The following is a 27,344-nucleotide window of genomic DNA, read 5'->3' as shown; positions in this document are numbered from 1 at the left end:
ACACAATAAATAAATCGAAACAGCTCTTTGGCTTTTCATGAGTTGAGCCAGAGGGATCGTCAATGAATATACAGATTTTCTTAAAATATGCATTGAATGAGTTTTCATTGTTTTAGTATTTTCATTGGATTAGCTGTTTGATGCTGTTGGACATTTTACTATAAATTGTTTCAGTTATTTTGTTTTAACTTACAGGATATTGTGGGCTGTTTGAATCCCATATTAAATAAATACGTTACTTAGTCTCCTTCCCCATTTGTACATAGTGATTATGATGATAGTTTTGATGCTTTTGCTCTGCTGCCCTCATAAAGCTTTCAATGATACATGAATCTCAGTAAAAAAGCAAGGCCGAGGAGGGAGGGAGATTGTACGGGAGCTGCTTGAAATATCTTGGGATCCATTGAAGGGGAAAACAATTCAGCTCAAAATGAGAATAAGAGAAGACACTGTACTTTTTTGTTAGATAAGGTAAAGGTTTCCCCTGATGTTAAGTCCAGTCATGTCTGACTCTGGGGGTTGGTGCTCATCTCCATTTCTAAACTGAAGAGCCGGCGTTTTCCGTAGACACCTCCAAGATCATGTGGCCGGCATGACTGCATGGGGCGCTGTTACCTTCCCGCCGGAGTGGTACCTATTGATCTACTCACATTGGCATGTTTTCGAACTGCTAGGTTGGCAGGAGCTGGAGCTAACAGCGGCTGCTCATGCCGCTCCCGGGGTTTGAACCTGGGTCCTTTCGGTCTCCAGCTCAGTGCTTTAACGCACTTCGCCACCAGGGCTCCAGTGTTAGATACCAAAAAGAAAAAAAGAACATAAAACCCAAGCCAACCAACATTTTCACATTGACATATCAAAATGTCATCTAACCAAGTGAGTTTTCCTTATTTTTCATCCTCCACCCCTGAAATCAGGACCACTGAGATGTAAGAATGGCCAAAGCACTGGCAGTAGCGATGTTATTTCATTTTTTGTATGTCAGGGGCATGTTGGGAAACTGCAAGTTGTTTCTGGTGTGAGAGAATTGGCCGTCTGCAAGGATGTTGCCCAGGGGATGCCCAGATGTTTTGATGTTTTTACCATTCTGTAGGAGGTTTCTCTCATGTTCCCGCATGGGGAGCTGGAGCTAACAGAGGGAGCTCACCCGCTATCCTCGGATTTGAATCACCGACCTGTCAGCCAGCAGACCTGCCTGCACAAAGGTTTAACCCATTGCACCACCGAGGAGTCCTATGTTATTTCATGTGTCCACACTACTCAGAAGATGGAGGCTAAATCATGCCAGGAATGTCAAAGGATCACGGAAGCCATTCTCCTTTTAAGATTGCAGAACAAGAGAAAAGGCGAGTAGTGTCTGTTCTAGACTGAACAGTTGTGCTTCCTGAAAGAAACAGGGCCAAAGAAATTCAACGGATGACGTGAGTATTTCAGGGTGCCAAAGTCTATCCCCTACTTTTCCTAGATTTTTTGCAAGAAAATATGAGATTTCAGGTTTCTGACAAGCTTAAAAAGGCAGCAAACATGTCACCAAAACCTGATATAAGATAGAGAATAAGACTAGCTTCTCGAAAGTGAACCACCTCTCCAGTGAGCTTTGTAAACATGTTGGTAGGTCTCTCCCTCTCATAATGAAAATAATACATTAATTTTACTCATAAATACTATTTTACAGTATTTCCTTAAAAATTTAATAGCTTTCTTCCCACAAAATCCTGTATAGCTAAAGGTGGGGGATTATTGATCATTTGTCGATTGCTTACGACCCTTCCACACAGACAAACAACCCAGAATATCAAGGCAGAAAATTCCACGTTATCTGAACTGGGTTATCAGAGTCCACACTGTCATAAAACCCAGTCCAAAGCAGAAAATGTGGGATTTTATTCATCTGTGTGGAAGGGGCCTTAATTTCTCTTCCTTGGAGAAGGAGTTTCATTACTGGCCTGCTCTCATCCCTCTTTCTCTCAAAGTTAAGACCTCATCTCATGGACCTTGAGAAGCATTTGGGGTCTGTCTGTCTAGCAAAGGGAATCATACTGTTAGGTCTCCAATCATCCCATTTCAAGTTCTGCCTTACCATTACACATGTTTCTCTCTTCAGATTTTCGTCCATTGTTGCCTGCATTCAGAATCCATTTCTCTGTCCTCTACATATTACTTTTAAAAGAAATTAGGGATAAGTTCAGTATCCAAAAGCCAAGATTGCTATAGAACTCATCCCATTTGAGGGGGGGAAACAGGGGATTTTTAAACCCCTTTGCCACAATCCCCTCTTGTAAGGCATTTCTTTCCTTCATTATTCCAGTGTAATTATAAGCCACTTTGCCAAGATCCCCTCCTGCTAGGCTTTCCTTCCCTCCATTAGACCCGAGTTATGTTTAAAAAATTAGCAAGAACACAATTTCAAGCCTTGATTAGTATTAAAGAGAAAATGCAGTGAAAACAAAGCGGTGAGGAGCATCCATTCCTCCACATCACAGAAATGATTCAACACATGTGAACCTGTCCGTTTCCATCACATGTGCTTTTCGGCATTTGTGACAATTCTGGTGCACACCGCGGGTTCAGAACGTGAACTGTGTACTGAACTCCCTCCTTTCAGCACACTTCAGCTCCATTTCAAGGACTAAAGGCAACAGATGACAGCCAGAAGTAGGCAAACGTTATGTGATGGGTTTTGTGCCCCTTCATCCTTGAAGTGGACCTAAAGTGTCTTACAATGGGGAAAACTCTCCATGTGATGAGGTTTTAAAATATCATTACATCATCACAGATGATTTCTTTGGAGCTGTATCAATTATTACTGAATTTATTATTTATTTATTTATTTATTATAAAAATTATAAGGAATGCCTTCCAATACTACACATGTTCTACTAATTTTTTGACTCTTGTTCATCCAAAGCAGAACTGTTTGAATGAGTTTCATTACAAAAGGGATGGCTTCATTTATGCTAAAGCAGTGGTTCTCAACCCGTGGATCCCCAGATGTTTTGGCCTTCAACCCTCAGAAATCCTAACAGCTGGTAAACTGGCTGGGATTTCTGGGAGTTGTAGACCAAAACACCTGGGGACCCACAGGTTGAGAACCACTGGGCTAAAGGAAGGTGCAGGCAAAACTATAATGTAAAGACTCTGTATTAAGACCAAATCAGCTATTGAATGAACTGCATCAGCCCTCTATTTCTCAGGGTACCTACAACACTATGTAACATAGTTCTTGTTTCTTTATTATGAATGTTATTTCCTAATTGGTTCTATTGTAAAAACATGGAAAACGTTTATTACACTGCAAAAAACTTTGTTCTTGTGGGTCATCCTACAGCACTTTTTGCTGTAGTTTTTCAATGAATATCTCATCGAGTCTCAGCCAGTGCCACATAGTTTGTGACAGCCTGTCAAGAGTCAGACGCCAGTTAACAAACAAAACAGAGTTTATTCTGAAGATAAGCCGAAAATAACACAAAAACAAGCCATGCTATTTTCCCATGCTGGCATTCAATAAAAACTAAGGACGCTTCAATTCAGCTTAGAAGAAACAAATAGAGTTGACTGCAAGATAACATGCAAAATAAATGAAAGCTTGCAACATTCCAAAAGCTGCAGAGTATAACAGAAAGTGCAAAAGCTTCTTTCAGCTCCAAACCGTTTCTGAAAACAAGACAGCCGGCTCTGCGGAGTTAAAGGGACAGTTTCCAAAAGAAAAACAGCAAACTGGCTTAAAAACAAACAAACTAGAAGAGCAGTAAAACTGCTTCCACAGTGCAGATAAAGCCAAAGCTTCAAAGGGATGATGAATAGCCGTCGTCAGGAGAATCCAAGGTCAGGTCGAGAGGCAGCAGCAAATTCCAGAAGTCAGAAGCCGGGAGTAGTCGTCAGTCAGGGAGCGTAGACAGAAGCCAGGTCAAATTCAATCCAAAGTCCGAAGAGGGTGCAGTCATCCAAACCAGGTCCACGATAAGACACAGCGAGAGCCAAGCCAGATGGTATCAGCAGATCCGAATCACAGTCCAAGTCCAGTCTTCACGGAAACACAGAGATCCCAATGGCGCCTCAGCAACACCTTGCCACACACAAAGTGCATTGGCCAAACATTCCCATTTTATTCCCCTTCCTCCTGGGTGACCAAACACTCACACCCAAACACCAGGTGTCCCAAATCTACTCAGAGTCCGAACTCCACACAGCTAGAGCTTGTGGATCTGGAGTACCTAGCAATTCATCGGAGTCCCAATCATCCTGCCCACACTTAGCCCCATGAACACTTAAAGAACCATCCTCCCTTCTCCAAGCATCCCAAGTGGGGTCAGCTCCTGCAGAAACCCCAGGTTCAGTAGTATCCATAGGCCCCAAATCCCCAGACATCTCCGGTGGCTGTGCCCATTCAGTGCCCACTTCCCCAGCCACCACCTGTTCCTCAGCATCCATTTCCCCAAACTCCCCATCTGAATCTTCCTCAGAAGATCCCCCATATAGCTCTCTAAGTCGCTTCCTGCGCAACTCCTCCAGTGAACCCTCTTCACGAGGGTTTTTTCTTCCTCTTCGGATCCCATCACCATCAACCATAATCCCGAAGGCGCAGTCAACACACCGCCACAAAAACAAAGTTTAAGAAGTATAACAACTACTTTCAAAGTAAGTACTGCACAATTAAACAGGAAATAATACTTTCAAACCAGGAACAGAAAAATGTTGTTACCTAGTGCAATCTGTGTGAGAAAAGACAGATGCATGTTACCATCTGAAGCTAAGAGAAGGGCAAGTGTGAGCGCAGTGAAAGCTATTTTCCTTTATCCAAAAGCTCTCCCCTCTTTAAACTCTTTGTGACTTCACTACCTCACTTGCATTGGAGAAACCTGCCAAACACAAGGGTAGTGCTATCCAGAGCCGGTCCAAGGTAATTTTCAAGTGTAGGCGAAAAGAACTTTTGGCGCCCCCCCAAAAAAACAATCACTAAACTACTAGGTTGGCAGAAGCTGGGGTAACAGCGGGAGCTCACCTTGCTCCCCAAATTCGAACAGCCAAGGGTTGCTGACCTGAAGGTGGTGGTGGTAAGCTTCCATCACTCGTACGGACGGGCGACTTGGGTGCTTTACCCGTGCCGCGCGAGCAAGCGACCCACTGCGCATACGTGGAAGTTTCCCATCGCTCAAAATAGCCAATGGGACCCTCCCACTCATGCACAGGGGGTCGCTCGCTCGCACGGTGACGTAAGGCATACAGCATGCCTTACGTCACTGCGCGAGCGAGCGACCCTCTGCGCATGCGCAGAAGGGTCCCATTGGCCATTTTGGGCGATGGGACCCTTCTGCCCATCCACAGAAATTCTGCCCCAGAAAAAAAGAGGTGGCAGTGGGCGACGGCGGAGCCACGGCGGCACCACGTTTTCACAGGGGAGCTTCGAGTGCGCCCCCTGTTGGTGTGCACCACCAGCGACCGCCTACTTAGCCTCGCCGTTGGACCACCTCTGGTACTGTGTTGCAATGAGATTTGAACAGTTACCTTGGTGTTCGTGACTGTGTACATATAGAGAGAGAGAAAGATCTGGATTCATTGCCAGATAATTGGTGCACATCCAAAGCAAATCAATTCAGCCCACTTTCATCCCCACATCCTCAGAAAAACCTAAACACAAAGATGGATTCACACTGCACCAGTCACTCAAATCACTTATCAAAACAACAGTCCCAAAGTTGGACTGGTGTAAGACTGGCCTTAGTTCAGAGTGCTCATTGATTGCAGGTGAGCTATAAATCCCAGTACCTCCAACTCCAAAATTTCTAGGCCAATTCCCCTCAAAACCCACCAGTATTCAAATCTGGGCATATCGGGTATGCATGCCAAGTTTAGTCCAGATCCATCATTGTTTGGGTTCGTAGTGCGCTCTGGATGTAGGTGAACTACAAGTCCTAGAAATCCCTCCAAAAACCTCCAACATTTTTTGTTGGTTATGGGAGTTCTGTGTGCCAAGTTACATAGTTCTAGGTCCATCTGGTGGAGTTCAGAGTGATTTTAGATTGCAGGTGAACTATACATCCCAGTACCTACAACTCCTATTAATTATGGTGAATTCTCCCCAAACCTCTCTAGTATGTTCAGTTGCTGATCAGTTCGTCTGTTTGCTGTGTGCCATAGAAAAGAATAGGAAAGGGTTTGGGAGAGGCAGTGGGTGGTGTCTTGCAAATTAAACACTAATAGAATAACAATCACTAGGATGTCTGTGGTGGAGGAAAAACAGAAAATCCAGGACGAAATTGTCCCCGTAGGAAGGCCTTCGCTTGGGTGGTGGACAGTATGTTGTTTGTAGAGGACATTGGCAGAGCTCGTAGACATGTTCATGGCACTCACTATAACCTGCAATGTCATTGGAGGTCCATTGGTGTCTCCTGAGTAGTGAGAGCTGTAGTTATTTGTGGAAGCGGAAGCCTTTCTGTGTAAATGGACACCCCAGACACATACGTGCATATTTTCACTTTTATTAGATATATAGATATAGATGTTTCTGATTAATTATCTCTGGAAGCATAAATGGGACCCACTCTGGTAGAAAAGAGCATATAAATGAAATAACCTAAGCATTGGCAAATTACTTCTCTCAATAGCCCCTTCTCCACTGCCCTATAATCCAGATAATCAAAGCAGATAATCCACATTATCTGCTTTGAACTAGATTATATGAGTCTACGCAGTCATATAATGCAGTTCAAAGCAGATAATCTGGATTTGATATGGTAATATAAAAGAGGCCAATGATATCTGACCCTGGCCCTGCTGCTGGCGATTGTGATGCAGGCAGTGATGATGCTCCTTCTCTGATGCCTTCGTGGTTCCCTTGGAGATGAGTCAAGCCAAGGAGAGAGAGGCAGGCAGAGGAGTCCCACAGAAACAGCTAAGACCCTCTAAAAGAGGGAAAGACTGGATGAACAAAAATGGGGAGTAAGAAAAGGTAGATAATATATGCTCTGTAAAAACATGTTATATAAAAGTACATGGAAAAGCAAAGTGCTTATTTTCCTGCCAAGGTGTCAAAACATCACCTTCCTAGGTAAGCTTGCTCTATTTCTCATTCATTTATCTCTTATCAGGGAAACTGAGAAACCATAATAGTCCTCCTACTCACAGTAGTCAAAGAATTATATAAATAGCATATGGGATAAATGAAAAAAAATGCAAAAAAGAGAGAGGTTATGGTAAGGCTGGCAATTGAGATGAGTTCTAGAACAAAGTTGTACAGTTTGAAATTTACTGGAAGATGGGAATCCAGAAGATGAGGTGGGTATGTCACTATTTCCATTTGCCAACATCTTTCCCTAACTTGGCTTAATTTTTAGCTGAAAAAATATGAGATTTCCTGTTTCTCAAAAGCTTCAGGAAACAACAAATATGAAACAAAAATCAGATATAAGGTAAAGAGTAAGGCTGGCTTTGGGAAAGTAAAGTGCCTCTCCAGTGATCTTTGCCAAGATATCGGTAGGTACATTTTCTAATTGATGTTTAAAATTTTGTTTATTAACTCTGTATTTGGATGTATCATCTTTGTAGATTTGAAACATTCCCATTTTTAAAGAACTGTAAATAGGAGGACAAATAAATGTGTGTTCTGAAAGTCATTGGAACAAGTGAAAGTACTTTAATATTTCATGGTATGTTGTATCTATATTGTACGCTGCTTGCGGTAAACTGTTGTAAACTAATGTGGATGCTTGTTTTGATTTCTATATAATTTTTTATATAATTTTGTTTGACTACACGTAGTGTAATTTATTGATGTTAGGTTTAATTTATTGATGTTAGACTTTAAATTGATGTGAGGTTTTAATGTTATTTTTATATGTGGGGTTTCTCTGGGATTTTTATGTCAGTATTTGTTTGTTTATGGAGGCATTGAATGTTTGCCATTTTATGTTGGAATCTGCCCTGATTGGGCGGAATACGAATAAAGTTGTTGTTGTTGTTGTTGTTGTTGTTGTTGTTGTTGTTATTATTATTATTTTTATTATTATTATTATTATTATTGCAGTATCTTATGCCCAGCCCTTTTATAGACTGGTCATGTCCATTGTACTACAAGCAATTGGTCTTGTTAAGTATGGTTTTGATTCAGTTTGAACGCTGCTGTTTTATACTCTTATATTCTGTTGAATTGTGCTTTTATTTGGATTGTTATATTTAACTATGTTTTTATTTTAATTGTGTTTTGCTCTGTTTTGTACTGTGTCTGTGGGCATTTTGTCTCATATGTAAGCCACCCCGAGATGGTGATGGGGTATAAGAATAAAGTTATGATCATTATTATTTGGCCTGCATTTCTAACTATAGTACATTGAGAAGGATCCTTATAGAAAGCAATTGATAAGCCGAGGTAACAATTTCTTCATTCCACATCATTATAGTCTGCAACTTCAATTCTGTGCATGGCTCTCAACAGGATTTTGTCAGGACAGGTTGCAGTGGTTAAGAATTGTTTTCCATTCGAAGCAAACACACTGGGACAAAGAAAAAGAATCAGACATAAACTGAAGGAAGATGTAGACCTCTCCTTCAGAAACTGACTGGAAAAAGTAAAGGTTAGATGCTAGTAAAAGCAGCTCCACAAAACAAGTTATTTATTGAAACAATAGAGATAATTGATCATGTTTCCTTTACTGTTAGCTAAGATCTTTAACCAAGCTCGAGAAGTAATTACGATACTTAACATTTGTTTACTCACATGTGGACTACTTTCCAGGTTAGAAAGAGATTTTAAAAGGAAGTTTTTTCAACTGAGGGTGCTGAGAAAATAAAGAAAACATGATTTTAAAATATAAACAATGAATAGTAAAAAAAAACACATGTGATTTAAGAGATTACTGACAGTTGTTAAAATGATTCAAGAAGAGGGAAGTGTGACAGTGTGACATATGACCATCATAAATGTGAAGGTAGGTCCTCAGATGGTATCCTTTATACAGGATAAACAAATCATGTGTACTTCACACAGTGAACATATAGCGAGGAAGGCAATTCAGAGGTAAGAAACAACCTTCAGTTCTTTAAAAAAAAGAGGTTTACAGTATGGGATAAAAACAGGAAAAAAAGAATCCAGCAGATGAGGTAGGTTTCTAAAATATTTCCACTTGCCAAAGTCTATTCTGAAATTTGCCCAGATATTTTATTCCAAAAAATGAGATTTCAGGCTTATGCCAGCCTTCAAGAATCAAGAAGGATGTGACAAAAATCTGATATAAGATTTGCTTCAGGAAAAAATAAAAAAACCTCTCCAGTGAACTTCACCAATATGTTGGTAAGTCTCCATGGGGTAAGTTTCTTAATTGGAAAAAATCATATCTCAAAAATTCGCAGTGGTTAAAGGTTTGTTTTTATCACTTTGTACTTGTATATAACTTCTTTTGTAGAGCTAAATGACAGTTTTCATATTTTAAAAGCACTGCAAATCAGTCTTGTTTTGTAATCCAAAAGTGGTTGGGAGGAAAAATCCAGTAGTTGAAACATTTCAGAGATTCATGGTGACCAATGCTTATTTTGCTTGGCTTTCTGACTATGGATTTTCCTTGCTTATTTATTTTACAAATGTGGAGGAGTTTTGGAAATTGAATAGAAATGCACTCCAACCCTTCCATTAACACAATTTCGTATTCAATATTAGTTATTAAATACGAGATGGAAAGACTAGATTTTGTGATCTTGAACATAATACAGAAAAATATCAATCCAGCAATATTTTTTGAAGTATACTGGGAAACTCATCTTCAGAGACTTAATGGTACCACCAATTTGATTACAAAGAACAAAGCATGTTATTATCAGGTTTCTTTTTTTGCTTCAGGAAGAACACATTGTGAAACCTCTCCAGTGAATGTCACCAACATGTTTGGAAGTCTCTCTGGGGTAAGTTTCTAAATAGGAAGAATTTGTGTCCCAGAAAATATTCATACTGGCTAAATTTCTTCACTTTATTCTTCACTTTATTCTCAAATATAACCTCTTTGTGGACTAAAATGGAATTTCTGCAGTTTAAAATAATTGCACATCAATTCGTTTGGTAGGGAGAATATATAAACATGCATATTCTGAAAGCTGGTGGAATAAATCAAGCAAGCAGTGGAAGCATTTCAGTATTTCACGGTGACCAGTCTATGTCTGACTTTCTCACTAGTGCATTTCTCATTTTGAAGGAGACTGGAAGAAAGGAATCCAAGAGTTGAAGTAAGGAATTTGTTAATTCTAATTGCTAAAGTCTACTGCTTTGTTTCTTTGTCTGGAGTGAGGACTGAATTTAATGGTCACGTATCAATGGTTAAATATCCTATGGAACTCCCTCCCCAGTGAAATTTGAGCAGCCCCCTCCCTCCTGACCTTCAGGAAGAAAGTAAAAACGTGGTTATGGGACAAAGCTTTTGGATAGAAAGTTCTAGTGCAATAAGAGAATATGAAATAGTGAAATAACAAATGGAATGGCCTGGAATCATGATTTTGTATTTTGTGATTTTATTAATGGATTTTGATATTGATATGTTTTAAATTTTTTGGTTTTAATACATTTGTTTATTTTAATGTATGTTTATGGCATTGAATTCCTGCCTATCTGTAAGGCCGTTCCAAGTCCCCTTCGGGGTGAAAAGGGCAAGGTATAAATGAAATAAATAAATAAAATATATAATAAATTTCTCCGCACAGAATGGAAACAAACTGGTATGAGAAAGTGAACTGGAGACAAACTGAAGCTATAAATGGACCTCGTCTTGAGGAATTGACCAGAAAATGTAAAGGTCAGATTCTAATTAAAAGTTAACATTTCTATAGTTTGTTATTTATTGGAAGCAAAAAAGAGAATAGATTATTGTTCTTTTCCTACCAGACGATCTTTTCAAGGCAAGACTTAGAAGTATGTTTGACATTTAACAATTCTTTGCTAATGAACGAATCTATTTCCAGGCTGGAAAGAGATTTTTAAAAATAAAGTTCTTTCATTAGTGAGTGGCAAAAAGAAAGTTTAGACATTATGGATTTTAACATGATTTTGAAATGTAAACAACACAATTTTCTTTAAAAACCCTCATGATTTAGGGTATGATAGTTCTGAAATTAATCCAAAAGAGAGAAATGGGACAAATGTCACAGGCAAATGTGATAAACATGAAGGTAGGTCCTCAGTGGTATCCTTTACTACAATTGAAAAAAAATTGCAATTGAAATAAAAATGTGTACTTAACAAACAAAAGATATGGTCAAGATGGCAATTCAGAGGTAAGAAACAACCTTTAGTTTTTAACAGATTTGTGTCCAGAAGAAAGGAATCCAGCAGATAAGGTAAGAATGTCAAGATTTTAGGCTACCAAAGTCTATCCTAACTTTGTCTAGATTTTTGTCCTGGAAAAGTATGAGATTCCATGGTTTTGACCATGATGAAGCATGAAACAAACCATGATCAAACATGCAACAAAAGAACAACTTCAGGAAGATAAGAATCTTTCCAGTGACCTTACAAACTTGTTGATAAGTCTTTACGAGGTATGTTTCTTAGAGAGAGAAATGCACATCTTGGAAAATGCTTTCCTTTAGTCCATTGAACAGTATTTCAGGATATTCAGTTGCCCAAGTCTTTTCCTAACTTTGTCTAGCTATTTCACTGGGAAAATATGAGATTTCAGGTATTTGACAACCTTCTAGAAGCAGCGAACATGTAACACAAATCTAAGGGAAAGAACAAGACTTGCTTCAGGAAGGTATTAAGCTCCTTCGGGGAACTTAACAAACATATTGGTAAGTCTCCATGAGGTAAGTTTCTCAATTGAAAGAATTCACACCCAAGAAAATACTCAAGTGGCTAAAGATTTATTTTACCACTTTGTACTTGGATATAACCTCTTTGTAGACATGAAAGTGAGCTTTCCTATTTTGAAAGAACTGCAAATCAATCCTGTTGTGTCTAATAAAAGCATCTGGGGAAAAAATGAAATATTGCAAAAATTTACAGTGACTAAAGTCTCTGCCTTACATTCCTCAGCTTTCTATGGAGAAAGGAATCTAAGAACTTAGGTAAGAAATTCATTATCCCCACTACCTAAAGGTTGCCATTTATTTTATGGTCTGGCTCCCTCCTTAATATTTTTTTTCATCTTTGATTGTGGTGGTTAAAATGATTTCTCCATCCAGAGTGAAAACAAACTGGGAAAAGGAAGAAGACGTTGAGAGAGTAGATGTGGAGGTATACTTTGGGAGTTGGCTGGACAAGGTTGTATTCTATACAGACATTTTTAGAATACATGCAATAATTCATTTACTGAAAAGAAAAAAATTGCCATTATTCCTATTTTTCTAGAAAGCTTCAGAAGCAACTATGTTGTTTAACATTTGTTTGCTATGTTACTGACTTCCTTCCAGGTTTGCAAGAGATTTTAGAAATTCTTAAAAGTTATTTTAGTTACCAAATTGATTCAATAAGAGAGAAGTGTGCAATGTCACATTCAGACATCACCAATGTGATGGTAAGTCCTGAAATGGTATCCTTTACTGTAGGGAACGATCCGTGGTATTTTTCCTTGCTGGCTCTCTGGATGGGTGAGTGTGACGGTTCCTTGATGCTTTGGTGACTTTTTGTTTTGCAGTTTTGGAAGGGATTGTCCAATGCAAAAAGCTCTGTAGATCATTCATTATTGTAAGACAGGTAACAAAGATCATAACATTGATAGTTTGGCAGGATCAAAAAAGCAAGGCGTAACACAAACTCCATTGAGGTGAGAAGCATTCCTCTTATAATGCTTTTTCTTCAAACATATTTGTGTTGATTGCAAAAGACCAATAATTTTATCACCTTTTCTCCATCCTTCTTTTGGTCTAGCAGGGGATATGGACTTATACTTTAAGTGTCTTTATTCTGTCCATTTAGATATTGATTAATTTATTTTCCATTGAGCGGGTTGAAAGGGAATGTTGAAAATGAAAAAAAAACTGTGTGTGAACTTCACTTTAGGAACTGTCTAAAATATCTTCAAAAATCTTATTTGCTGACAGGGAGACACTGGGATCATATGATGGGTAAGAAACCAATTCCTCTTCTGAATCAGACTGTTGGTATCCTTTACTGGCTTCCTTGGTAGTTTTTTTTTCTCCTTGCTGTTTCCTTTGATGGTTTGACAATGATTTCATATTTAGTTATTTCTTTGCAGATACCAAACTGTTGGTATCATTTACTGGAGAGAAAGTTTCGTAATCGTTTTTTCCCTTGCTGGCTCACTAAAAATGTCATGATGATGGTTTGACAATTTGTTGTAGAAGGCTTTCATGGCCGGAATCACTGGGTTGCTGTGAGTTTTCCGGGCCATGAAGCATCAGGAGACTACGCTTTTGGAACATGGCCATAAAGCCCAGAAAACTCACAGCAACCCAGTTTGACAATTATTTCATATTTAGTTACTTCTTTGCAGATTTGGAAGGGATTGCCCAATGCAAAAGGATCCTCATTTGACCCATTATTTGAAGATAGGTGACAAAAAGATTTGCACTAATACTTTGCCACAAAAGCAAGGCACATAACAAAAATATCTAGTCAGGTAAGAAATGTTGCTGTTTGTATCATTCCTTCTTCAAGGAGAACAAGGTGAAAAACATCACCAATTTGTGTTGATTCCCAAAGGCCAATTATTTTATCTTTTTTCAGAGGAATGTTATTGGGACATTAATTTATTTTCTTTTGAGCAGATTCAAGGTGGTTTTTCAGTGTTGAAAGAGAGATTTGTGACCTTTCCTTTCCTTTTCGCCTAGAAAATCTTCAGAATTCTAATTTATGGACAGAGAAAGGCAGTCTCCAACTTGTAAAAAAAAGTGTAATTGTAAACAAGGAAACGGAGTAGGTGCTTAGATGGATGTGGGAAATGACGTGAGTGTGGAAGAGCTGCATTAATAAGGATTGTATATTTGCCATTCAGGTGGCCAATGTTTTCTCTTGTAGAGGAGAGCCACGGCGCTTGCAGGGTGGCCTTTGGACTAGTGCACAACAACGGGGAGAGAGGGATGGTGGGGATGGGGCGCTTGCGTATGGCTCTTGCTCGTGGGATGCCCAGGGTTAGTGGTGCTGATCGCCGTTTTGGGGTCGGGAAGGAATTTTCCTCCAGGGCAGATTGGCCGGAGACCCTGGAGGTTTTTCGCCTTCCCCTGGGCATTGAGCAGGAGTCACCGGCCATGTCAGATGGCACATTCAAGTCAATTGAAACATCATTTAAAATAAATGTATTAATTAAAACAAATTGTTGTTTCATTCGCCTTTTTTGTAATGCCATAGCAGGGATTGTGCGTCAACATGGTTTCTGTGCCACCAGTTATCCAGGGATATGGACTTATCTCTGAGGGGAAATGGGAGGAATGCTAGGGCTATAATGCTGTCAACACTGAGATTAAAATGAAAGCCCAAGAAGCTTGACTAAAATCACTGCTATATTTTTGAAGTCAGGCTTGTGCAGATAGACATCAGTCCATCTTTAATCTCAGATGATTAGATGACTTTCCATTTCCTTCTCACTAAACCAAACTCCAAGAAAGTGAGAGAGGAATCTCGACCCTTGCCCTAACAATGTGACATTCTTCTCACTTCTGCAATTAATTTCCCAAGAATCGGTGGTGAAAGGAGAGAGGGCAGGTTTTTGAATGGAAATCACCATGAGAAGCTGCAGTCGTACAACGTGTTAAACTCTTGTGCTGGCTGAACTGCTGACCTGAAGGTTGCTGGTTCAAATACGCGAGATGGGGTGAGTTCCCATCTGTCAGCCCTAGCTTGTGGGGACATGAGAGAAGGCTCCCAGCTATCACATCAGGGTGTACCCTGTAGACAGCCAATTCTCTCACACCAGATGCTACTTGCAATATGTTTTCAAGTCGCTACTGACATGATAAAAAAAACAGAAGGGCAATTGGAGCCATGGCAGCACAATGGGACTTTCCACTCCACCATCACTTTAAAGAAGAACAATTATACAAAGCTGCTATTAATATATATGTTTGGCATAACTGAGATCCAATTTGCATGATGCCTGCATTAGTGTGCCTAGCAGGCAGGGTGGGACAATATGGCAAGCTTATTTGTCAGACATAGCAGTTAAAAATGGTGAAGCAATTGATCACTAAATAAATACATACCGACAAGTACTGTTTAGTGCCTTCCAAGTTGCCTAGTCTTCTGTGTGCCCAGGAAGGAGTTTCTCATCTGATATCAGCCATGGATTGAGGTCCCAGGTTTTAATCTGCCTCCTTTGGACTCTTGCTTGCTGAGGTGTTCCTGTGAGTATCTCTGTAGGTCTTAGAAAGCTGTTTTTTGATTTAAGGCAGGGGTCCCCAAACTTTTTAAGCCGAGGGCCGGTCCACAATCCTTCAGACTGTTGAGGGGCCAGATTATCATTTGAAAAAAACAAACAAACAAATTCTGATGCACACTGCACATGTCTTATTTGTAGTGCAAAAACAACAACAACAACAAGAAAAATGAAAGAACAATACAATATTTAAAAATAAAAACAATTTTAACCAACATACATTGATCAGGATTTCAATGGGAAGTGTGGTCCTGCTTCTGGCCAATGAGATAGGCAAGTTAATTAGGGTTGTTGTTGTTGTTGTTGTTGTTGTTGTTGTTGTGCGCCTTCAAGTCATTTCAGATTTGGGCGAGCCTAAGTCTAAAATGTATTTATTTATTATTTATTTATTTACTGCATTTATTTACTACACTTGTATCACACCCTTCTGACCCCAAAGGGGGCTCAGAGTGGCTTACAAATTATATGTACATACAAATATTATATTATTAGCATAGCCCAATATAGGCATTATATATTACAATATTGAACTATACCACTATACTGTAATATTATTAGTAATATTATAAGTAATGCAGAACATATAATTAATATTATTATATGGTATTATTATTAGTGTTATATTGCATTAAATTATAATATTATTATAATATTATATGTATATACAATATATTATATTATAAAACTGAGGGCGGGGGCCAGGTAAATGACCTCGGAGGGCCGCATCCGGCCCTCGGGCCTTAGTTTGGGGACCCCTGATTTAAGGCATTGGCATGCTGGCTGATATCCAAACAGAGGATGGGGTGGAAAGGTTTCTACTTCCCAGTGGGTGTCAGGTGGTGCAATACCAGCTAAACAGTATCATTTCTCCAGCTGTGAAATACATCTCAATCGCAGAAGGTGTCCTTTTCATGACAATGTTTCCAGATCCATTTTCAATATTCCCTGAGAGAGCTGAAAGAAAGCCATTTGAGATCAGAAATTGCTTCTGCCGGACAGGAATGCTGATTTTTATTATTAAAAAAACCAATGGTCCAACTCTTTATAAGGCAATGACTTGTGTGCATGACTTAAACTTGCCTGTTGACCTATGGAGACCCCATACATTTCATAGAGAGGTTTCTTAGGCAATGAATACTCAGAAGTGGCTTGGCCAGATATTTCCACTAAAACAGAGTTTCTCAAACTGTGCTCCTCCAGATGTTATGGACTTTGGCTCATAGAATTCCTAACAGCTGGTAAACTGACTAGAATTTCTGGGAGCTGAAGTCCAAAACACCTGGAGGAGCAGTTTGAGAAACACTGCTCTAAAATATAGCAAACCACACCTAAAATGAATCTTCCATCCAGTCTTCCATCCAAATACAGAGGGGGACTTGCCCTTTTAAGGACTTTAATCCTTTTATATATCTTTGTAGTATACATCTGGTAGTGACTATTGTGGCACATAAATGATAGAAAAAGACAGTGAAGCAGGTAACAGGTTGAAGAAACACTCCACTCCGAGCTGGCAAATTCAGGCCATCTTCTCTCACCTTTGTGCATTTTTGGAAGAAGTGTGACCACAAGCACAAAACATCACAAGGATTCTGTCCCAAACAAAATGAACCAAGTCTTCATGGAGGAATGTGCAATGAGTGGGCCTCAGCATAGGGAATAATCCAGTGCTTCGTGTTATAAGGGAAACAGACCATGGCGTCACCAGATAAACAAATGTATCACTCGGTGCTTTTATAGGCTGCTCTGTTGGTACAGCAGGCTATGTCCCAGATCAATATTTTTTGTGGGCTACGGGTTGGATGAGCAGTCAATACTGACTCTGCTGTTAGTAAGGCAGTCAATCCACTTTGACTTTCATTGTGAGCTTTAAAGGAACTTTTCATGGTGCTGAACCTATTGGACAGCGTGGAATAAGACCCAGCAGACTGAATAATTCGCTTGCGAAGCAAACGAAAATTGGAGGATTCTCTGTACACTTACTGACCTTGGATCCGTTACCTCTTTCAAGCAGCAGGCCTTACTAAAGACACAGCATTTTCCTCCTCCCCAGGAACAGTCACAGCTCATCATAAGAAACATGTGCTTGCTGTTTTTATGCACTAATACGTTTGGAAAACTTTGATATGAGACATGTTTAGGATGATTAGAAAGAAGTGACTTCTGTGAGAGTTGTCGCTCTGCATTTGGTGGCTGAACCTGCTAATTTAGCATGGATTAGTAAAAAATGCTTTACAGGAAGCACATCCACAAATATAGGTCTTAACACCCTAAACGTAGCTTTGATATCACTTCAAATGCTTCTCAAGGACCATGTGATGAGGTCCTTACTTTAAGAGAAAGAAAGAAAGAGGGATGAGAGCAGGACAGTAATGAAACTCCTTCTCCAAGGAAGAGAAATTAAGGCCCCTTCCACACAGATCAATAAAACCCCACTTGTTCTGCTTTGAACTGGGATTTATGGCTGTGTGGACTCAGATAACCCAGTTCAAAGCAGATATCGTGGAATTTTCTGCCTCTATATTCTGAGTTGTTTGTCTGTGTGGAAGGGTCGTAAGCAATCAAACTGACAAATGATCAATAATCCCCCACCTTTAGCTATACAGGATTTTGTGGGAAGAAAGCTATTAAAATTTTAAGGAAATATTGTAAAATAGTATTTATGAGTAAAAATTAATGTGTTATTTTCATTATGAGGGGGAGAGTCCTACCAACGTGTTTACAAAGCTCATTGGAAAGGCTATTCACTTTCGAGAAGCTAGTCTTGTTCTCTATCTTATATCAGGTTTTGGTGACATGTTTGTTGCTATTTTTAAGCTTGTCAGAAACCTGAAATCTCATATTTTTCTTGCTAAAAATCTAGGAAAAGTGGGGGATAGACTTTGGCACCCTGAAATACTCTCCTCATCTGTTGCATTCCTTTGGCCCTGTTTCTTTCAGGATGCACAACTGTTCAGTCTTGAACTGACGCTACTCGCCTTGCCTCTTGTTCTGCAATCTTAAAAGGAGAATGGCTGCCATGATCCTTCGACATTTCTTGCGTGATTTAGCCCCCATCTTCTGAGTAGTGTGGACACATGAAATAACATAGGAGTCCTCGGTGGTGCAATGGGTTAAACCCTTGTGCAGGAAGGACTGCTGGCCAACAGGTCAACAGTTCAAATCCGGGGATAGCGGGTGAGCTCCCTCTGTTAGCTCCAGCTCCCCATACAGGGACATCAGAGAAGTCTCCCACAAGGATGGTAAAACATCAAACATATAAGAATCCCCAGGTAACATCCTTGCAGACAGCCAATTCTCTCACACCAGAAGCGACTTGCAGTTTCTCAAGATGCTCCTGACATGAAAAAAAAAATGAAATAACATCACCACCACCCATGCTTTGGCCATGCTTACATCTCAATGGTCCTGATTTTAGGGATGGGAGTGGGAAATACGAAAACCTCACTTGGTTAGATTACGTTTTGACATGTTAATGTGAAAATGTTGGTTGGTTTGGGTTTTATGTTCCTTTTTCTTTTCGGTATCTAACAAAAAATAGTATACTTTTATTCTCATTTTGAGCTGAATCATTTCCCCCTTCAATGGATCCCAAGATATTTCAAGTGCCTCCCATACAATCTCCCTCCCTCCTCAGCCTTGCTTTTTACTGAGATTCATGCATCATTGAAAGCTTTATGAGGGCCGCAGACCAAAAGCATCAAACCTTTCATCATAAACACTATGTACAAATGGGGGAGAAGACTAAGTAACTTATTTATTTAATATTGGACTCAAAGAGCCCAAAGTATACTGTAAGTTAAAACAAAATAGTTGAAACAGCATCAAACAGCTAATCCAATGAAAACACATTCAATGCATATTTTTTTAATCTGGTATATTCACTGAAGTTCCCTTTGGCTCAACTCATCAAAAGCCAAAGGGCTGTTTAATTATTGTGTCAGACGCGAATTGAGGTTACTGTTGCAATGTATTTTAAAAAACACAAACAGTTAAAAACTTGACATTATACTAGATTTCTTTTGACCAGAAGCTGGCCACTTGGAGTGCCTCTGGTGTCGCTGTGAGAAGGTCCTCCATTGTGCATGTAACAGGGCTCAGGCTGCATTGTAGTAAGTGATTTGTGGTTTGCTCTTCTCCACACCCGCATGTCGTGGACTCCACTTTGTAGCCCTATTTCTTAAGGTTGGCTCTGCATCTCGTGGTCCCAGAGTGCAGTCTGTTCCAAGTCGCTTTCCAAGTCGCCCAGTCTTCAGTGTGTCCAGGAGGGAGTCTCTCATCCGGTATCTGCCACTGATTGAGGTGTTGGGTTTTAGCCTGCCACTTTTGGACTCTCACTTGCTGAGATGTTCCTGTGAGTATCTCTTAGGAAGCTGTTTCTTGATTTAAGTCATTGGTGTGCTGGCTGATATCCAAACAGAGGATGGGCTGGCAATGTCAATGCCTTGGTACTTTCATTACTGGCTGCTATATCCCAATGGATGTTAGGTGGTGCAATACCGCCTAAACAGTATAATTTCTCCAGCTGTGTAGGTGTAGACATCCTATGATAATGTGGCATACCTTAATAAGAGCCACATCCACTATTTTAACATGGTGAGATCTATTCCACACTGGGCATACGCATTCAGCAGCAGCAGAGCAGCAAAGCGCAAGGGCAGATGTGCTCACTGTGTCTGGTTGTGATCCCCAGGTTGTGCCAGTCAGCTTTTGTATGATATTATTTCTAGCACCTGCTTTTTGCTTGATAGTCAAGCAATGCTACTTGTAAGTCAGAGTATTTATAAATAAATAAAAGAAATAACCTAAGCATTGGCAAACTACTCAATGGCCCCTTCTACACTGCCCTATAATTCAGATAATCAAAGCAGATAATCTACATTATCTGCTTTGAACTGGATTATATGAGTCTACACTGCCATATAATGCACTTCAAAGCAGATAATCTGGATTTTCTATGGTAGTGTAAAAAAGGCCAATGATATCTGACCCTGGCCCTGCTGCTGGCGATTGTGATGCAACAGTGATGCTGCTCCTTCTGTGATGCCTTCGTGGTTCCCGTGGAGATGAGTCAAGCCAAGGAGAGAGAGGCAGGCAGAGGAGTCCCATGGAAACAGCTAAGTCCCTCTGAAAGAGGGAAAGACTGAATTCACAAAATGGGGAATAAGAAATGATAGATATATGCTCTGTAAAAACATGTTATAACAAATTGTTTATTTTCCTGCTAAGGTGTCAAAACATCACCTTTCCAGGTAAGCTTGCTGTATTTCTCATTCATTTATCTCTTATCAGGGAAACTGAGACAACAGAATAGTCCTCCTACTCACAGCAGTCAAAGAATTATATAAATAGCATATGGGATAAAAGAAAAATGCAAAAAAGAGAGAGATTATGGTAAGGCTGGCAGTTGAGATGAGTTCTAGCACAAAGTTGCACAGTTTGAAATTTACTGGAAGATGGGAATCCAGAAGATGAGGTGGGTATGTCAGTATTTCCAGTTGCCAACATCTTTTCTTAAATTTGCTTTTTTTAGCTGAAAACATATAAGATTTCAGATTTCTCAAAAGTTTCAGGAAACTGCAAATATGAAAAAAAAAATCTGATTTAAGGCAAAGAGTAAGGTTGGCTTTGGGAAAGTAAAGTACCCCTCCAGTGATCTTTGCCAACATGTCATAGGTTTCTTTTGGGTACGTTTTTAAATTGATGTTTAAAATTTTATTAACTAACTGTACATCTGACACAAAAAATAATAAGAGAGACTGAGATAGATAGATAGATAGATAGATAGATAGATAGATAGATAGATAGATAGATAGATAGATAGATAGATAGATGGATGGATGGATAGATGATAGACAGATATAGATGATTGATTGATTGATTTTAGGCTGCTGACAATCTTCAAAAAGCAGGAAATATGTGACAAAAATCTGATGTAAATCTTGCTTCAGGAAAAATAAAAATCTCTTCAGCAAACTTTACCATGGTAAGTCTCCATGAAGTAAGTTACTTAAATGGAAAAATTCATATCTCAATAAATGCTCAGTGGCTAAAGATTTATTTTTTTAACTCTGTACTTGTATATAACTTCGGTTTTTTTTTTACCTAAATGAGAGTTTTCCTATTTTAAAATAACTGCAAATCCACCTGTTTTGCATAGGGAATATCTAAACAATCTTCAAAAAGCAGGAAATGTGTGACAAAAATCTGATATAAGACTTGTTTCAGAAAAAAATAAAAACCTCTTCAGCAGACTTCACCAATATATTGGGAAGTCCCCATGAAATTGGGAAAAAAATCATATCTCAACAAATGCTCAGTGGTTAAAGGTTTGTTTTTATCACTTTGTGCTTGTATATAACTTCTTTTTAACCTAAATGACAGTTATCCTATTTTAAAATAACTGCAAATGTACCTGTGTTCCATAGGAAATATCTAAACAAGTATAATCTGAATTGAAACAAAACAATCTTGCATTTGAAATATTTCAATATTTCATGGTGACCAAAGTCTATGTTTTTCTTTTCCTGGATTACTAACTACAGCAGTTGACCATTCTGAAGGAGACTTTTATCTAGACTTTAAAGAAACTATATAATCTTCCAGCTGTTTTTGTTTAAAAGAAGGCTCCTTTTCCAAAATTCAAATATATTGTCAATGTTTTACATATCTTTCTGTCATATGCATTAGAATTTTTGTTGTTTCCATATTATCTAGTTCATTGTGTAAAATATAATGTAACAGGTTAACATTTTAAATATGAAATCCCCATGTTGGAATTTTCTTTTCTTGCAGGAAATTTGTGAAGGGTTTCCAGTTTTCTTGAATACTGAAGGGTCTTTCATCTAAAGATATCTTGTCAAAATATTAATTTCCTCTATTTCACCTACTTTTACTATCCATTCTACCATTGTTGGTGTTTTTTATAGTTTCCACATCTGTGCACACACAATTCTTACTGTAGTTGTCATCAAAAAGAAAAGTGTGTCAAAAGTGATCTATCTGTCATGCCTCTGGATGCGTGGGTATTTTTAGTTGAAGTATTTCAGTATTTTATGGTGACCAGTCTTTGCCTGACTTTCTCATTAGTGCATTTCTACATTTTGAAGGAGATTGGAAGAAAGAAATCCAAGAGTTGAAGTAAGCACTTTGTTAATTCCAATTGCTAAAGACTCCTCTCCATTTGTCTTCCTCACTAGAGGGCTACGCATTTTAGCACCACTCGCAATTTCTTTTCTTCCATAGACTTCTATAGAGCCTCTCTTTTTATAAAATGCAGCCATGGTCCTACTCCTTTTTGCTCCTCCCAATATGAATTTCACCTTGTTCTGGAATACAATATCATCAGTTAGACTTTTAATTTCGGGGACTAGGCTATGCTTTAATGGTTTTACTGTATTTATATGATTTTATCTCTTTTATTGTTTAATGTTTTTCATATTTTGTATTTGCAATGTGGCATGGAAATTGGCCAAACTAAGCGGCTTTGAGTCCCCTCTAGGGTGAGAGAGAGAGAGTGGAATAGAAATATAGTAAACAAATAAATAAATAATATGATCTTGAACACAATACAGAAAAAGATCAGTCCAGCTATATATTTGGAAGCATACTGGGAAATGCGTCTTCAGGAACCTAATGGCACAACCGATTTGGTTACATAGATCATCCAGAGCATGTTGACATCAGGTTTCTTTTCTTGCTTCAAGAAGCACACATTGTAAAACCTCTCCAGTGAATGTCACCAACATGTTGGAAATTTCTATGGGTTAAGTTTCTAAATGGGAAGAATTCCTGTCCTGGAAAATATTCATGCTGGTTAAAGATTATTTCTTCACTTTATTCTCATATATAATCTCTTTGTGGACTGAAAGGGAAAATTTCCACAGTTTAAAATAATTGTACATAAATCCATTTGGTAGGGAGAATATATAAACATACATATTCTGAAAGATGGTGGAACAAATCAACCAAGCATTTCGGTATTTCATGGTGACCGGTCTTTCCCTGACTTTCTCACTAGTGCATTTCTACATTTTGAAGGAGATTGGAAGAAAGGAATCAATCCAAGAGTTGAAGTAAGCCCTTTATTCATTGTAGTTGCTAAAGTCTGCTGCTGTGTTTCTTTATCTGGCACTCAGTATCATGTATCAATGGTTAAGTATCCTATGGAATTCCCTCCCCAGTCTCCTCCCCCCCTGACCTTCAAGTAGAAAGTAAAAACGTGGTTATGGGTCCAAGCTTTTGGATAGTAAGTTCTAGTGCAAGAAGAAAATATGGAATAGAGAAATAACAAATGGAACAGCCTGGAATCATGATTTTGGGTGGCGTGATTTTATTAATGGTTTTTGATATTGATATGTGTTATTTTTTGGTTTTAATACATTTGCTTATTTTACTGTATGTTAATGACATTGACTTACTATTTGGAAGGCCATTCTGAGTACCCCTTTGGGGTGAATGGAGTGGGATATAAATGAAGTAAATAATTAAAATGAATAATACATTTCTCCATACAGAATGGAAACAAACTGGTGTGAGAAAGAGACCTGGAGACATACTGAAGCTATATATGGACCTCTTCTTCAGGAGTTGACCAGAAAATGTTAAGGTCAGATTCTTATTAAAATTTAACATTTCTAAAATCCATTATTTATTGGAACCAAACAGATAATTGATTATTGTTCCTTTCTTGCCAGATGAAATTTTCAAGCCAAGACTTAGAAGTATGTATGACGTTTAACAATTCTTTGCTTATATATGGATTTATTTCCAGGCTGGAAAGAGATTTTTAAAAATAAAGTTCTTTCATTAGTGAGTGGCAAAAAGAAAGTTTAGACATTATGGATTTTAACATGATTTTAAAATGTAAACAACACAATTTTCTTTAAAAACCCTCGTGATTTAGGGGATGATAGTTCTGAAATTAATCCAAAAGAGAGAAATGGGACAAATGTCACAGGCAAATATGATAAACATGAAGGTAGGTCCTCAGTGGTATCCTTTACTGCAATTGAAGAAAAAATTGCAATTGAAATAAAAATGTGTACTTTACAAACAAAAGATATGGTCAAGATGGCAATTCAGAGGTAAGAAACAACCTTTAGTTTTTAACAGATTTGTGTCCAGAAGAAAGGAATCCAGCAGATAAGGTAAGAATGTCAAGATTTTAGGCTACCAAAGTCTATCCTAACTTTGTCTAGATTTTTGTCCTGGAAAAGTATGAGATTCCATGGTTTTGATCATGATGAAGCATGAAGCAAACCATGATCAAACATGCAACAAAAGAACAACTTCAGGAAGATAAGAATCTTTCCAGTGACCTTACAAACTTGTTGGTAAGTCTTTACAAGGTATGTTTCTTAGAGAGAGAAGTGCACATCTTGGAAAATGCTTTCCTTTAGTCCATTGAACAGTATTTCAGGATATTCGGTTGCCAAATTCCCTAACTTTGTCTAGATATTTACTGGGAAAATATGAGATTTCAGGTATCTGACAACCTTCAAGAAGCAGCAAACGTAACACAAATCTAAGGGAAAGAACAAGACTTGCTTCAGGAAGGTATTAAGCTCCTTCGGGGAACTTAACAAACATATTGGTAAGTCTCCATGAGGTAAGTTTCTCAATTGAAAGAATTCACACCCAAGAAAATACTCAAGTAGCTAAAGATTTATTTTACCACTTTGTACTTGGATATAACCTTTTTGTAGACATGAAAGTGAGTTTTCCTATTTTGAAAGAACTGCAAATCAATCCTGTTGTGTCTAATAAAAGCATCTGGAAAAAAACTGAAATATTGCAAAATTTACAGTGAGTAAAGTCTCTGCCTTACATTCCTCAGCTTTCTATGGAGAAAGGAATCAAAGAACTTAGGTAAGAAATTCATTATCCCCAATACCTAAAGGTTGCCATTTATTTTATTGTCTGGCTCCCTCCTTAATATTTTTTTCATCTTTGATTGCGGTGGTTAAAATGATTTCTCCATCCAGAGTGCAAACAAACTGGGAAAAGGAGGATGTTGAGAGAGTAGATGTGGAGGTATACTTTGGGAGTTGGCTGGACAAGGTTGTATTCTATACAGACATTTTTAGCATACATGCAATAATTCGTTTACTGAAAAGAAAAAAATGGCAATTGTTCCTATTTTTCTAGAAAGGTTCAGAAGCAACTATGTTGTTTAACATTTGTTTGCTATGTTACTGACTTCCTTCCAGGTATGCAAGAGATTTTAGAAATTCTTAAATGTTATTTTAGTTACCAAATTAATTCAAGAAGACAGACATCACCAATGTGATGGTAAGTCCTGAAATGTTATCCTTTACTGTAGGGAACGATCTGTGATATTTTTCCTTGCTGGCTCTCTGGATGGGTGAGTGTGACGGTTCCTTGATGCTTTGGTGACTTTTTGTTTTGCAGTTTTGGAAGGGATTGTCCAATGCAAAAAGCTCTGTAGATCATTCATTGTTGTAAGATAGGTAACAAAGATCATAACATTGATAGTTTGGCAAGATCAAAAAAGCAAGGCGTAACACAAACTCCAGTGAGGTGAGAAACATTTCTCTTATAAATGCTGTTTTTTCAAACATATTTGTGTTGATTGCCAAAGACCAATGATTTTTTCACCTTTTCTCCATCCTTCTTTTGGTCTAGCAGGGGATATGGACTTATACTTTAAGTGTCTTTATTCTGTCCATTTAGATATTAATTTATTTTCCATTGAGTGGGTTGAAAGGGAATGTTGACAATGAAAAAAACTGTGTGAGAACTTCGTTTTAGGAACTGTCTTCAAAAATCTTATTTGCTGACAGGGAGACACTGAGATCATATGAGGGTAAGAAAGCAATTCCTCTTGTGAATCAGACTGTTGGTATCCTTTACTGGCTTCCTTGGTAGTTTTTTTTCCCCTTGCTGTTTCCTTTGATGGTTTGACAATGATTTCATATTTAGTTATTTCTTTGCAGATACCAAACTGTTGGTATCATTTACTGGAGAGATAGGTTTGTAATCGTTTTTACCTTGCTGGCTCACTAAAAATGTCATGATGATGGTTTGACAACTTGTTGTAGAAGCTTTTCATAGCCGGAATCACTGGGTTGCTGTGAGTTTTCCGGGCCATGAAGCATCAGGAGACTATGCTTCTGGAATATGGCCATAAAGCCCAGAAAACTCACAGCAACCCAGTTTGACAATTATTTCATATTTAGTTACTTCTTTGCAGATTTGGAAGGGATTGCCCAATGCAAAAGGATCCTCATTGGACCCATTATTTGAAGATAGGTGGCAAAACTAATTGCACTAATACTTTGCCAAGAAAGCAAGGCACATAACAGAGATATTAGTCAGGTAAGAAATGTTGCTGTTTGTACCTTTCCTCCTTCAATGAGAACAAGGTGCAAAACATCACCAATTTGTGTTGATTCCCAAAGGCCAATTATGTTATAATTTTTCTGGAATTCTTTTCAAAGGAATGTTATTGGGATATTAATTTATTTTCTTTTAAGCAGATTCAAGGTGGTTTTTCAGAGTTGAAAGAGAGCTGTGTGACCTTTCCTTTTGGCATCGCCTAGAAAATCTTCAGAATTCTAATTTATGGACAGAGAAAGGCAGTCTCCAACTTGTAAAAAAAAGTGTAATTGTAAACAAGGAAACGGAGTAGGTGCTTAGATGGATGTGGGAAATGACATGAGCATGGAAGAGCTGCATTAATAAGGATTGTATATTTGCCATTCAGGTGGCCAATGTTTTCTCTTGTAGAGGAGAGCCACGGCGCTTGCAGGGTGGCCTTTGGACTACCGCACAACAACGGGGAGAGAGGGATGGTGGGGATGGGGCGCTTGCGTATGGCTCTTGCTCGTGGGATGCCCAGGGTTAGTGGTGCTGATCGCCGTTTTGGGGTCGGGAAGGAATTTTCCTCCAGGGCAGATTGGCCGGAGACCCTGGAGGTTTTTCGCCTTCCCCTGGGCATTGAGCAGGAGTCACCGGCCATGTCAAATGGCACATTCAAGTCAATTGAAACATCATTTAAAATAAAGGAATTAATTGAAA

The 27,344-nt window shown here is 38.6% G+C and overlaps 1 protein-coding gene across 14 annotated transcripts; it reads left to right on the top strand.

Moving 5' to 3' along the window:
- On the top strand, positions 1–27,344 carry LOC134296479 (uncharacterized). Of its 14 annotated transcripts, none has more exons than XR_010003233.1 (6): positions 1–471; positions 1,324–1,418; positions 9,827–9,888; positions 10,176–10,206; positions 10,678–10,769; positions 24,208–27,344. XR_010003233.1 is itself a non-coding variant. In XM_062971547.1 (5 exons), the coding sequence occupies exons 1-5, from the start codon at positions 6,958–6,960 to the stop codon at positions 24,390–24,392; spliced, it is 477 nt and encodes a 158-aa protein (XP_062827617.1). In that variant the 5' UTR covers positions 6,841–6,957; the 3' UTR covers positions 24,393–27,344. The 14 variants fall into 14 exon arrangements, 4 of the variants coding, with proteins under 4 accessions (XP_062827617.1, XP_062827615.1, XP_062827616.1 ...); XR_010003228.1 differs by having other exon boundaries at positions 33–471; positions 10,157–10,206; XR_010003232.1 differs by lacking the exons at positions 1–471; positions 1,324–1,418 and adding an exon at positions 6,700–7,045.

The sequence above is a fragment of the Anolis carolinensis genome, chromosome 2 (genome assembly GCF_035594765.1).
Source record: "Anolis carolinensis isolate JA03-04 chromosome 2, rAnoCar3.1.pri, whole genome shotgun sequence".
Taxonomy (NCBI): Eukaryota; Metazoa; Chordata; class Lepidosauria; order Squamata; family Dactyloidae; genus Anolis; species Anolis carolinensis.
Note: the sequence above shows the minus strand (reverse complement) of the source record. Positions and strands in the feature narration are given on the sequence as shown.